The following is a 12,809-nucleotide window of genomic DNA, read 5'->3' on the forward strand; positions in this document are numbered from 1 at the left end:
ATCTTCTGCTTCCTTTACAATCTCCCAATCAGGAATTTCCTGAATGATGTTCTTTACTCATTGATCAACGATGTTGGAGTTGGAATTATATTTTAAATGACAATTATAACAAATATCTTATATCAGGCACCATGTCTTAGTGAAATTGCTTTTCTTACCCTCTTGGAAAAACCCTCATTCACAGGATTAGCACAGAGACAAACATGGAGGAATAAAGAATTGAAACTACTTTTGGGCTTTTTAAGGATTTTTGATCACCAACCTTAGTATCACATTATTACATAATTGAGAACACATAAATACAGGAAGAATGTTTTAAATTTAGATGTTACTTTAAATTTAAATGTTATTTTAAGTAGATTTAATGTAAATTTGAATATTACCCTATATTTGCATTCATCTTGTAAGAACTGGGTTATTTTCATGAAATGTCAGTATAAACAACTGATTTTGTTTTGGTTTGGTTTGGTTTGGTTTGGGGGGAGGTAATTAGGTTTTTATTTATTTATCATTTATTTTTATTTTTATTTTTATTTTTTGGCAGAGCTACTGGGGATTGAACCCAGGACCATGCTAAGCACACACTCTACCACTGAACTATACCCACATTCCTGCAAATGAGTGATTCTAAGAAGGAGGCAATCTCTGGTCAAAGAATAAGTAGAATTGGGTTTTGGTGTGGCTTCATTACTCTTCTCCTTTAAAACAATGGTTTGGGCTAACAGTAGTCAAAAATTTTTAGCAAATAAACTCTTTCTTCAAATAAAAACATGCAACAGCCCACTGCATAAACCAGAGATGCCCTGAGGCCAAAATGGGGTAAAACGGTCTCCCTGTGTTGGTCTATGTAATTTTATCTTGGATTGGATAATTCAGAGACTTCATAGAACCCAACCTCAGCCTTACCCTCCTCCTATGATGCTGCTATAGTATTGTAAAGTCATAGCTTGATCATAAAGTGTAGAGTCAGTCCTGAAAATTAGAAACCCATCATGACACGGGGATTCCTTGATTTGCTATAGACACATAATGTCTTACTAACCAGGAACACTGATTCCCCTGGAAATCCAGGCTGTGTTGACTGCCCTGACACGAAGCTCCAAGCTATATCTCCAGTTCCCTCTCTACTTACTGCAGGGTGCTGGACTTCAGTATCCATCACTTGCTGATTCATCCTTTAAGGAACCTAGAAGTTGCTCTATATGATTTTGATAGAAGTGTCCTTAATGCTCACAGGATGCTAAAGCCAATACTGAATGAGCACATCTCTCTGACAGGAAAACTGCAGAGCCTTTGAAAAGTCTTCCATTGTTACGAAGGAGAATGTTTACCTATGAAACTTTAAAAGAGCTACCTTCTCCTGACATGGAATTACCACAGGAAACAGAAGAAATCTTTACAAAATATATCTAATTCATAGTCTTAAAAAAATGCTCTAGAAGACTAGAATAAGGCATTATGAAAAAGGATCTATCTGAAACAGAAGCACTACAATGGAAAATAAAATATGCTTACTGAATTAAGTACTGCCAGTGGGCAAAAACTGTAGAAAATCAAATTGAAGAAGGGATGGAATCTTGAAACCAGGTGAACCTACAGTGATAAATCTACATAATTGTCACAAATAAATCTAAATTTGATCATAATTTATTTTCTTTTAAATAAATAATAATCCATATAATTTTTAATAATAAGTAGTAGAACTCCAAATTACATCTTAAAAGTCTGGAAAAAGTCATAAGCAGAGAGAACCAAGTTCCTTATCTTTCATAACGTAGAGTTAAAATATAGATCTTTTATTGACTCTAATGGTTAAATATAATTTTAACTTTAAAATAACTTTAAGGTAGAATTAATAATGGCATTAAAAATCATATGGAAAAGGAAAAATAGTTTTTCTAGATTTTTAAATTGTGCCTGAAGCAAACAAGATTTTTAAATGTGTAAAGGTGTTATATTGAGGCTCATAAATAATTTTAAGAAGAACTGATTTTATAAATTAAATATTTTGAATATAATACATATGATCAGAATAAGCATTAAAAAAATAACATAAAGGATCAGACTGCATGCTTCTTGTGTGCTGGGACTTTAACACATAGCTCTGCATCTTAATTATATTTACTGCCAAATGGATGATCAAAAAATGTTTGCTGGACTCAAATCATTTTATACATAGATAATAAAACTGGAAATGTAGTACCTTCTCCAGATATTCTCAGATAATACAAAATATGAAAATACTCTCCATGAAAGCTTAGCAACAGGGAAACAACTGCATGATATAACCAAGATAGGTGCTTTTATATGATATTAGGTACATTCTGGCATCTCACTTGACAGCTGAAAATTAAGAATGGCTGCTAATATAAAGGTAAATTACCACATTCATTAAGCATAAAGAAGCAAGACTGACATCTTGTTTCTATTATGCTGTACATTGTTACATCTATAGTACTTATTTATCTTCTAACTAGAAGTTTGTACTTCTTGACTGACATCTGTTAAATATAGAATTAAATGTATTTTCACAATGTGTATTTGGAACCAAGAGTAAAGTGCCTTATTTATGAGAAAACTGAGGCAGAGATAGGAAAAATTAAGAATGTGGCTGGTTGAAAGAAAAGGAACATGGTCATCATTAGAATTTGCCTTTACTCCTCTATACATCTTGTTTTGCGATTCAGATGTATAAAAACAGTCATTTTAAATATCTGCCTTCAAGCTACCAAAACAGATACAGCGTATGTTCCTCTTTAGGTTGTAATTTCCTTCCTCACCAATTTATTGTTAAGAATCAGCAAGATCAATGTAACTAATGTAACTCCACACATCATTACAATGTGAGTAATAAAGTTCTGGGTATTTACCTAGCTAAAGAAAGCTTAAAGTTACAATGACGGGGTCCAATGAGTAACAAAGGAACTCAAGTAAATTCTCTTCTCCAATCAGGCCAATAAATCATTGGAAGAAAATATGAAATTGGATCCTCTATGGATTATTCTAGCAAAGGATCCTGCAAAGCAGCTACAATGTTTGGATCACTATCTTTCTTATAGAAATTTGGAAAAATTAGTCTGAAATAAAAATGATATTTTAAAATCAGACTCTCAGTGTTGAGCTAAGAGAAAAATAGTCTATTAATCAAATAGACTTAGATATTTACTTCATTAAATGGTAGCTGTGTCTTAGTAGAAGAGAGAGATTCTTAAAAGAATATTACTATTTTTTAAATTATAGATGTCCTAGCCTATACCATTTATTTAAAAAAAAAAAAGAGCTGCAAAGAAAGAAGTTAGAAGACAGGCCAACTATAGAACTATAACTCTGTAAAGATTGGTTGTTACTGTTTCAAATTGTGGTTAATTAAGTGAACATAATATTGCATACAAAATGCTTTTTTAAAGTGAGTTTCCACGTAAATATTACTTGCTTTCATGCATGTTCTAAAACCAGTTGATGAAATTAAGATTTCAAGTGGTGATGCTTATCTACTGTAGCTGTCATTCCTGTGCCAAAAATTTTGCAGACAAATTAATGAAAGTTGTAAAGGAAGGTAAGAACCTCATACTTGCATAGAAGCTCGTTGGAACCCTGACTATTTTTTGAATTCTCTTTTCCATAAAAAGATTTGAAAACAGATTTCCTGGGTTTCAGTGAGACAAACTCCTGACTTTAAGGAGCGACAGACTGACTGATATAACCAAATAAGAGTTGATGGGGAATTAGCTACCAAACCAATACGTAAACAAAGAAAAACAAGTTTATTACTAGTGTGACCAATGTCACAGAAATCCAAAAAATAAAATGGAACTCAGACAATTTCATTGTTGAATTTTCTATCAACACCTTTACCAACTTCTAGTTATGATTTGAATATTAGATAAAGTTTTAATTTGAAGGCAAACTACCAAAAGCTGTTGAGAAAATTTCTGAAGTACCCTAAAAAAAAATGTCTTTTTATTTTAGTAACTGCTAGTCAAAGATAAGGGAACACCTTAAAGCAGACAAGCTGTTTTCAGAAATAAAATTTTATTCATGACAATTATTGTTTCATAATAAATAAAGTGTTACAGTAAATTAGCCCTTTGTCTTCTTAAAGGTTATTAACTAACTAGCAGGAAATTAAATGTTCCCTATTTCACATCTGCAAATGTTAAAACAATATTAAGGCCAATCAGGCAAAGAAATATTTTTATTTTGGAAGGGGAAAAAAACTTCAAATTTCATCTTGAGCCACTTAGTTAATTTTTTTCCTGTGCTAAGCACTTGATAATTTGGATATTAAAATAACAATTGAGATTTGCAATTGTTAACCTTAAGACTTCTTAATTTTAACCATATATGAGTTTTAATTTGTCTTAAATTATAACAACATCTTTTCTCCATATCATGTTGAGTTAGTGCTTCCTTCAGTAATCCCTCTAGTACTGACAAGGCATTTTTGGAATGTGAGCTAAATATCCTTTTTTTTAAATCACTTATGCCAAAAGTAATGTGGATTATTTCCTTCCAAAAGACATGGTAAATCTCATAATTGTTTGTAATTTGTATTGTTAAATCCAGTCAAGATGGTCCTATAAATTTCTCTCTGGCATTTTCATCATATGACCTAGAATTACAAATCAAAGATGTGTGGTTATAGCTTAGAAATTCAAAACTCAAAATTTTTAGAATGTAATCATTGTTAAATCAGGACACTGAAATGACATGAGCACAGCAGTTCTAAATGTGTGTGGTTAACACAGTATTTCCCCCAAAGAATCCTCTCAAAAATCTGGCCTAAGAACACTAACCGTTAAGTTAAATGTGAAAAGTCTGTTTACCACTGGGAGGATTACAGATTTAATTTTAATAATGTCCCCAATGAACAATGAAAAAGAAAGGAAAGCTAAAGATAGGGTTGGGAGGGGGTTATTTCAAGAAAATGGCTGAAAGAATGCTAATGATAGGCAAGACAGAAAGCCCTAAAATCTATAATCCAGTTGAAAAGAAACGAAGACAGAAAAGCCTTACCCCAGCCTATCAAGGTGAAGCCCCACAGGTACTTGGTGTCCGAAAAGAACTCCACAAAGATTAAACTATGCAGATAGAGACCTTCCACCAAGATCCAATAGTAGTTTGTAGCCAAGAAGTAAATAAACATCACAACAGCAATCTTGCACCCAATCTGTTACAAATAAACCAACATTGCACTATATTAGAATTCCTAATTGTACTGGATGCCAACATTAGACCACTGAAAAGAAGTTCTTCCATTTCTTTTTTATAGTCTAATGTCACTTGTACATAAAAAGGCCAAGACTTTTGAAAGAGACCAGAACAAAGTTATTTTAACACAGCATTTCTAAAACTGCTGTCTTGATTCTACTTTTAAAATGAGAATTTTTTTCCTTTAGAAGTTACAAGAATTCACTTCTTAATTTTTCCTGTTTATAAAAATAATTCTTGATCATTAGAGAAAATGAGGAAAGTACAGAAAAGAATAAAGAAGAAATATTATCTATCACCCTATCATGAATTTATTTTATTCTGGTCTTTTATATGCACCAAAAGTTAATGGCTTAAAGCAATAAATGCTTGGTAAGTCTTAAGAATCTATGGATTGGCTAGGTGATTCTGCTGCTCTGGGTGATGCTTAGCTAATCTTGGCTAGGCTCACTCATAAAGGTCTACTCTCAACTGGCACACCACCACACCCACTTCATTCTATCAGGTAAAACAAGTCACAAAGCCAATCCAGAATCAGAATCAGCAGGGACGACAAAGTTACAGGGCAAAGGGCACAGATACCGATGGCATTAATTCACACCATCAAGACGATCAATCTACTCTACCTAATTTCTAGATATATTGCTTCAATGGTGATAATCCTTCTAACTAACTGAGTTATTGGGTGATTCTACTTAACTAAATAATACCATGACATTTTAGGAGCAGAATCAAGTACAATGGAATCTTTTATGGGAACAAGTCTTTGACTCTACATTAAAGGAACTAAATGCCATAGGGTTTTCAACCCCAAGCTTCCGGTTTTGTAGGTAGGCTTTTTACTTTTGAAAGTGGTGAGCCATGACAGGAACTCATGGTGAAAACACTCACATATTGTGATTTGTCCACAGAAGGCACTTCTATGGAACTTCGTAGGTCATCTTGCATCATCAGGGACTGCAGTTCCTTTACTCCTATGTGAGCATGGACCACTCTGTCCTTGACAAAGATGCTCGCAGCTCTCAGCATGAAAGACACAAATAAGTGCATGTGGATATAGTTCCTCGTACAATGCAATCGTCTATAGAGAGAAAAAATTCAGTATTTAGATTTGAATAAATTTAGAAACGGAGGAATACAGTACACAAATGAGCCCAAATTCATCCCCCAAAAGAAGAAATACAGTAAACCTGAACAAAGACAGAAGCTCGCTATTATATATTTCCAACAGAAACAATTAGGGTCAAAAATTAAAATGTAACTTTTTGAGAATTAATTTCAAATTTATCCTGATCTGCTATCACGTTTATCCATATTTTACAGTGTTACATATTATACTATATTACCCTATAGCATTATATTATACTATACATTAGAGTAATAATTAATGGAGAACTACCTTGGATGGGAATAAAACTTATTAAAAACTGAAATGTTCACACTTTTAATACATTCACTATAAGAACTAAGATATTTTGATAGCATTATACAGTTTCATTTCCTAGGAATATTAGAGAGAAAACAAGCTTCCTTTAACATAAAAAGCTTTGGAACTATAAAAAGGATCTTAGACACAAGTTAAGTCAGTAACATACTCAGGAATAGATATAACACCACCAACTAGGACAGAAAACTAACTCCAAAAAAGGTTTTTTTTAAGTTTGATTTTTAAAAAATGGGATGCATAATCTGATCAAAAGACTCAGCTCTACCATTGCTTGACTGAGAGAAAGCACAGCCTTCCTGTACAACGAACACACTAATACTACTCTTCCAGAAAAGACAAAGCACTCAACTGTAAGGGAGTAAGAAATGTTTTAATCCAAAAATATATTTTTATATTTCATACTATATGAGGGAAAGATTAAATGAGAATGAGATAAATTTAGACATTTTGAAAGTGTTGCCTTGTTAACATGTTAGGGACATGTATTCATGCCCACTCTGCCCCGACGGTCCACCCACTGATTAAGTCTTCACTGGGAATGTCTTCAGAGGTGAGCAGTATTTGTTCAGATAACTCATCAAGTGCACATAGTAATTATTTACTGTGAAGAGTTTCATCATAGTATATAAATAAGTTTTGATTTTTAAGAGAGTCAACACTACTTACTACAATAAAGGAATATTTTGTTCTGTGCAACTGAAGAGTTTCTAAAATTTTTGTATCATTTTGCTGTACAGCAAAATAGTACAGCAACTGGGTAGAAAGTAATTGTATCCACTGTTAAATACTTTGATAAACTGTTACGTAAACTGAAGAATTATTACTTCATCATTTGTATCCTCCTGAAATTTCGTGTAGTTTTTATTCTCATAGATATTTGTCTATTATTCTGAACAACCACAGCTAAGCTCAGTGTAATGGAAGGAGCTCTGGATAGTAGGCAGAAGATGAAGGTTCTGTTTCCAGCTGGACCACCTTGTGACTTTGGACACTGAGCTTCAGTTTCTTGTCTCTCAAATGAGATGACACCAGCCAAGCCAACTTCACAAGGCTATTTTGAGGAACCCCTCTATAACATCACAAATGTGATTGTGTTACCCTTGTACTTAAACACTTCTTTGGCTCCCTGTACACTAGTTTATAAGACAAAATTCAAAGCCCTTGACAAGGGTCTGCAGAACCTAGTGCCACAAATTCAAGTTTCTACCCCTGGCCCGTTCCCATATGGCCGCTCCTCTCTACACATCTAATGCTGGGTTCACACGGGACCCTTCTATATTCCCTGAGAGCACTCTGCTCCGTCATGCCTCTGATCTCTGCATATTCTGTTCCCATTTGGAATATGCTGGATTCCTTCTGATCATTCAAACCAGCTCCAATATCAGCTGTTATAGGAAATCTCTCTCCCTTACCTTGTCAGTTTTGGGGCTAGCTCCTTGGTATTCCCTTTTTTAGAAAACTGCATTACAATACTAACAATCATTTAACATGTCAGTTTCTCTCAGTGGTGTACATACTACTTTCCTGGTCTGCAGCGTATCTTAACTTGGCCTCTGCCAATACAAAGAAGGGTCTAACACAAGGTAGAGAAAAATGCTTGTTGAATAATGGGACTAGTAAATCAATAAAGCAAAAAACTTTGGAAATATAAACTAAATCACTAGACCACTACTATATGGGTAATTATGTTAGAAGAAGTGGTTGGAATATTAGAACTAGTCATTTACTTATTAATTCAACAACATTATTGAGGACCAGGATATATCAAGTACACTGTAGCTACTGAGAGTGCAGCAGTGAGCAAACAGAAAAAAATAAACACCTACTCTCGTGTGGCTTTACACTGTAGAGGGAGAGACAAAAAATAAAAAGATAAATAAGTAAAACATGAGATAATACATTGGATAGCAATAAATCAAAGGAGAAAAACAAACCAGGAAATAGGCAGGAGCGGTTTCAAGGAAGAGAGGACTATAAGATAATAGGAACCAAAACTTAAAAGGCTTTTTTAGTTGTAGTGTCTGTTAATTTCTAAATCCTCCATTTCAGTTTTCTAATGTATCATCTAACCTCACTCCTTTTCTCACACATAATTTAGCACTAAAATTTTAAATGGTACAGTCTTAATTAATATAGCTCAAAGCTGCCCATTTTTATTCCATCCCCAAGGCCACTGGCCCAGGCCAGGCCACCATCTTCTTGTCCTGATGACTCTACCAGCATCTTCCAAACGGGCTTCCTATTTTGCATCCCAGTAGCTCATGCTCCACCTTGCAATACAAGTCATGTTACCTGTCACTCCTCCACTTAAAATCCTTTGTGGTTTCTCATTGGCTCCCAGGGTGAAGTCCAGACTCCACATAACCTACAGGTCTCAATACATTCTCAACCCTGCTTACCCCTCTAGCCTCAAAGCCCATCACTTGCCTACACCAAAATTCTGAATTCTCAAATATTCCATGCTTTTTCTTGATCTAAGCTTAGGTTTAAACTCTCTCCCCAGTCTCCTCTTTCGGTTAACTATTATTTATACTCATGTATCACTTGTCGTTTCACTTCATCTGGGAGGTCTTCCCTCATATCCCTCCCCTCTCCTCACCTGGATCATAGCACTTTTCAAACTATAAACTGTTTTCTCCGCTATTTGTGTCACAGGCCAGCTGCAAGTATCATTCTATATACATTGTTCACTGTTTTATCTCCATAGTGATGTCTGAAATTCTGTCTTGATTAAATTAAGGTGAAATGAATTGGACAAAAGTTTAAGTGGATAACAAAATAAATTGCAGCAAAATCAATAAATACTATTTCATTATATACAACATCAAATAAATTAGAGATTATGTAAAATAAATTTATGTCCAGTGGCACCAAAATCATTTGGGAAAAGTGAAATAAGTCTTTACTTCATGAGTGAGAATTTCTGTAACTCACGTGACTATCCTCAGCATTCCTCTGCAAACAGAATATACTATAGGGTAGATCTGTTGGCTAAATTATCTCATACTGCTTTGATGCTTTAACTTTTTAAACAAACAAGCAACCAAAAAACTGAATTTCTCATGAAAAATAAATTGTCAAAGTCAAATAATATGACACTAGGTTGAATTCAAACACTTGTGTTTGGGAAAATATTTGGAGGCACAGATTGTGAGACATCTGTGCCTTGATGGGTAGGAAACAGAGCTGCCCCTTCACAGAGAAAGTGATTAGGAGTCACTCACCTGAAGTAACCAATGATGAGAATAGCCACGGCCAGGGACCCAAAGGAGACAGAGTATCCAGTAGTGTACATGACATAGAGGCGCTCAAAGAATTCTTGCTGAAGAAACACAGATTTAATCAGAAAAGCAGGTCTGAACAAATATTTTGATGTAGATAAACTTAAAAATCATACTTTTACTTCTTAGGCAATGTGTTACCACATTCATATAAGATAGATTATTTTCTGGCCTTCCTTTTACTCCCTAAATTCAAGTCAGGGTTAAAGGTGGAATGAAAATATCTGGCATTTCTTATTGCTTAAGTGAGGCCAAGTTAAGTGTTGCAATATTTACTCCATGTATTTTTCAATGTTCATTTTAATTAATTGGAAGTGTATATCTGACATGTGATATTTGGAGTAAATAAAACACATGTTACAGGATAATTTTAAGAGAAAACTGGTAAAAAGAACATGTCAATTTTGGAATATTATTTCTAGTTTTCTTTAGCTTTTTTACTGAGCCGTGGCTTACATGAAACAAAATGTACAGATTTTAAATGAGCAGCTTGATGGGTTTTGACAAACCCGAGTTAATTGTGCCACTTGCTAGTCAAAAATCCACCCACTATCCACCCCCAGGTGGATACTACTGTTCCAATTTCTATCACCACAACTGGCTTTATCTGTTCATGTACTTCATATACTTCTCGACCGTTCTCAGACTTAGAATTGTACAGTATACGCTCTTTTGTCAACATACTGTTTTGATATTCACTGATATTGTTGCATGAGTCAACGGTTCATTCCTTTTCATTTTTCTATTTTAAAATTATTATAGATTAAAAAGAGGTGGAAAAGATAGTAAGAAAGGTCCCATGTACCCTTCACCCAGTATCCTCCAATGCTTGTATCTTACATAATTATACTAAAATATCAAACCAGGAATTTGGTATTGGTCTAGTTCGTGTGTTTACAGTTCTATATCATTTTATCATATACGTAAATTTTTGTAACTATCTCTGCAATCAAGATACAGAATTATTCCATCACCACAGAGATCTTCCTTGTGCTGTTCCTTTACAGTCATACCTACCCTGTTCCTCCCCACTATCCCTATCATCTGCCAACTGTTAATCTGTTTTCTACTTTGATAATTCTGTCATTTCATAGATGTTACAGAAATGGAATCATACAGTATATGACCTTCCAGGCTGGCTTTTTTCACTCAGAGTAATGTCCTCAAGATCCATTCAAGCTGCTGAACACATCAGGTTTGCTCTCTTTTATTGCTGAATAGTACTGCATGGTATGTATGTAACCTGTGTATATCATCGTATTTGAAATGAGTTTCAAACTTGGTAGATAACATACAGTTGGGTCGTGTTTTTCATAGACTCTTTTAGTCTCTGTTAATAAGTATATTTTGACCATTTGTTTTTAATATAATATTGATATGTTAAGGGTAAGTCCATCATTTTATTTTTTTATTTTCTGTTGTTATATTTTTCATTTCTCTGTTTTACTTTTCCTGCCATTTGTGGGTTGAGGATTTTGTAGAATTCCATTTTGATACATATTTTTGTACAGTGCTTTCAGTGGTTGCTCTAGGTATTACATTATACAGCTTAACGTGGAAGACTTGATCATCGAATTTTCACCTTTCTTCTTTTCTAATTAAGCATTGAAAGCTATAAATCTTCCTCTATGCTTTGTTTTTGCTGTTTCCCACAATTTTTGATAAATATTGAGCTTTCGTATTTATTCATTTCAAACTTTTGCCATTGGTCACATAATTTCCAACTATTTATGAATTGTCTATATATTTTATTTTAGTTGATTTTCAATTAATTCTTTTGTGATCAGAGAATATACTCCGTATATTTTAATCTTGAGATTTAGTGAAAATTGTTTTACAGCCCAGCATATGTTCTATCTTGAAAAATTTTGTTGACTACTTTAAAAGAATGTGAATTTTGCAGTTGTTGTGTATAGTATTCCATAAATGTCAATTTAATGAAATTGTTTGAAAGATATTTTACAGATGTTTTTGTCCAATTGTTCTATCAATTACCAAGAGAATGGCATTTTTAAAAGTTTCAACATCCTGGGATTTGGTTATTTCCTCCTTTAGCTCTGACAATTTTTGCTTAATGTAATTTGTAACTCCTAAATGCATGTATATTTAGGATTATTCCCTCTTGGTAACTGAGTCTTTAAAAACTTTGTAATGTCCCTTCATCTTGGTAATACCCTTTGTCTTGATGTCTACTTAGCCGCACCAACTTTCTGCTTAGAGAATGCACAGCATGTACCTTTTTCCACCCTTTAATTTCAACATAACTGTTATCTTCACATTGATCTGTATCTTTATATTTAGAGTACATTTCTCAAAGACAGCATACAACTGAGTCATACTTTTATTATCCATCCTGACAACTTCTGCCTTTTCAGTGAAGTGTTTAGTTTATCTACCTTGAATACTATTCTTGCTCTGGCTGAGTTTAAATCTAACATACAGTTATTTGCATTCTGTATGTCCTATTTGTTCCTTGCTCCTCTATACCTACTTCCTTACCTTTCATTGGGGGGTAGGGATGGGGAAAGTCAATCAAGCATTTCTTAGTATCTCACTTGTGTTATTTTTTAGTAGTTACTATAGAAACTTGATTCTGTATCTTGAACTTATCACAGACTACATTTAAATAATAATGAGCTACTTCACTATGTAAGAACTTTAGTTGTGTACTCAATTTTGCTCCCCCAGCCTTTATCCGTTTTTAGATTTTGTTCTACACAATTCATAAAACCTAATAAGCAGCTATTATGTTTTTAAGCAGTCAATAGACTTTTAAAGAATTAGATTACAGATATAGATAAAAAGATAGATAAAAGCATAGCAAGAAGTAAGGATAGGTATCTAGTTCTCTTTATAACTTTAGAGTCTGT

General features: G+C 33.7%; 1 protein-coding gene across 1 annotated transcript in view; it reads right to left on the reverse strand.

Annotated features, from left to right (window-relative positions):
- Nucleotides 1-12,809, reverse strand: part of PTH2R (parathyroid hormone 2 receptor) — a 78,301-nt gene that overhangs the window by 27,301 nt on the left and 38,191 nt on the right. The window contains exons 5-7 of the mRNA XM_010985427.3: nt 9,883-9,980; nt 6,103-6,292; nt 5,017-5,170 (exon numbers count right to left, since the gene is read on the reverse strand). Coding sequence (XP_010983729.2) covers nt 5,017-5,170; nt 6,103-6,292; nt 9,883-9,980 — 442 coding nt within the window. The remainder of the gene's footprint in view (nt 1-5,016; nt 5,171-6,102; nt 6,293-9,882; nt 9,981-12,809) is intronic.

Source organism: Camelus dromedarius, chromosome 4 (genome assembly GCF_036321535.1).
Source record: "Camelus dromedarius isolate mCamDro1 chromosome 4, mCamDro1.pat, whole genome shotgun sequence".
Classification (NCBI taxonomy): Eukaryota; Metazoa; Chordata; class Mammalia; order Artiodactyla; family Camelidae; genus Camelus; species Camelus dromedarius.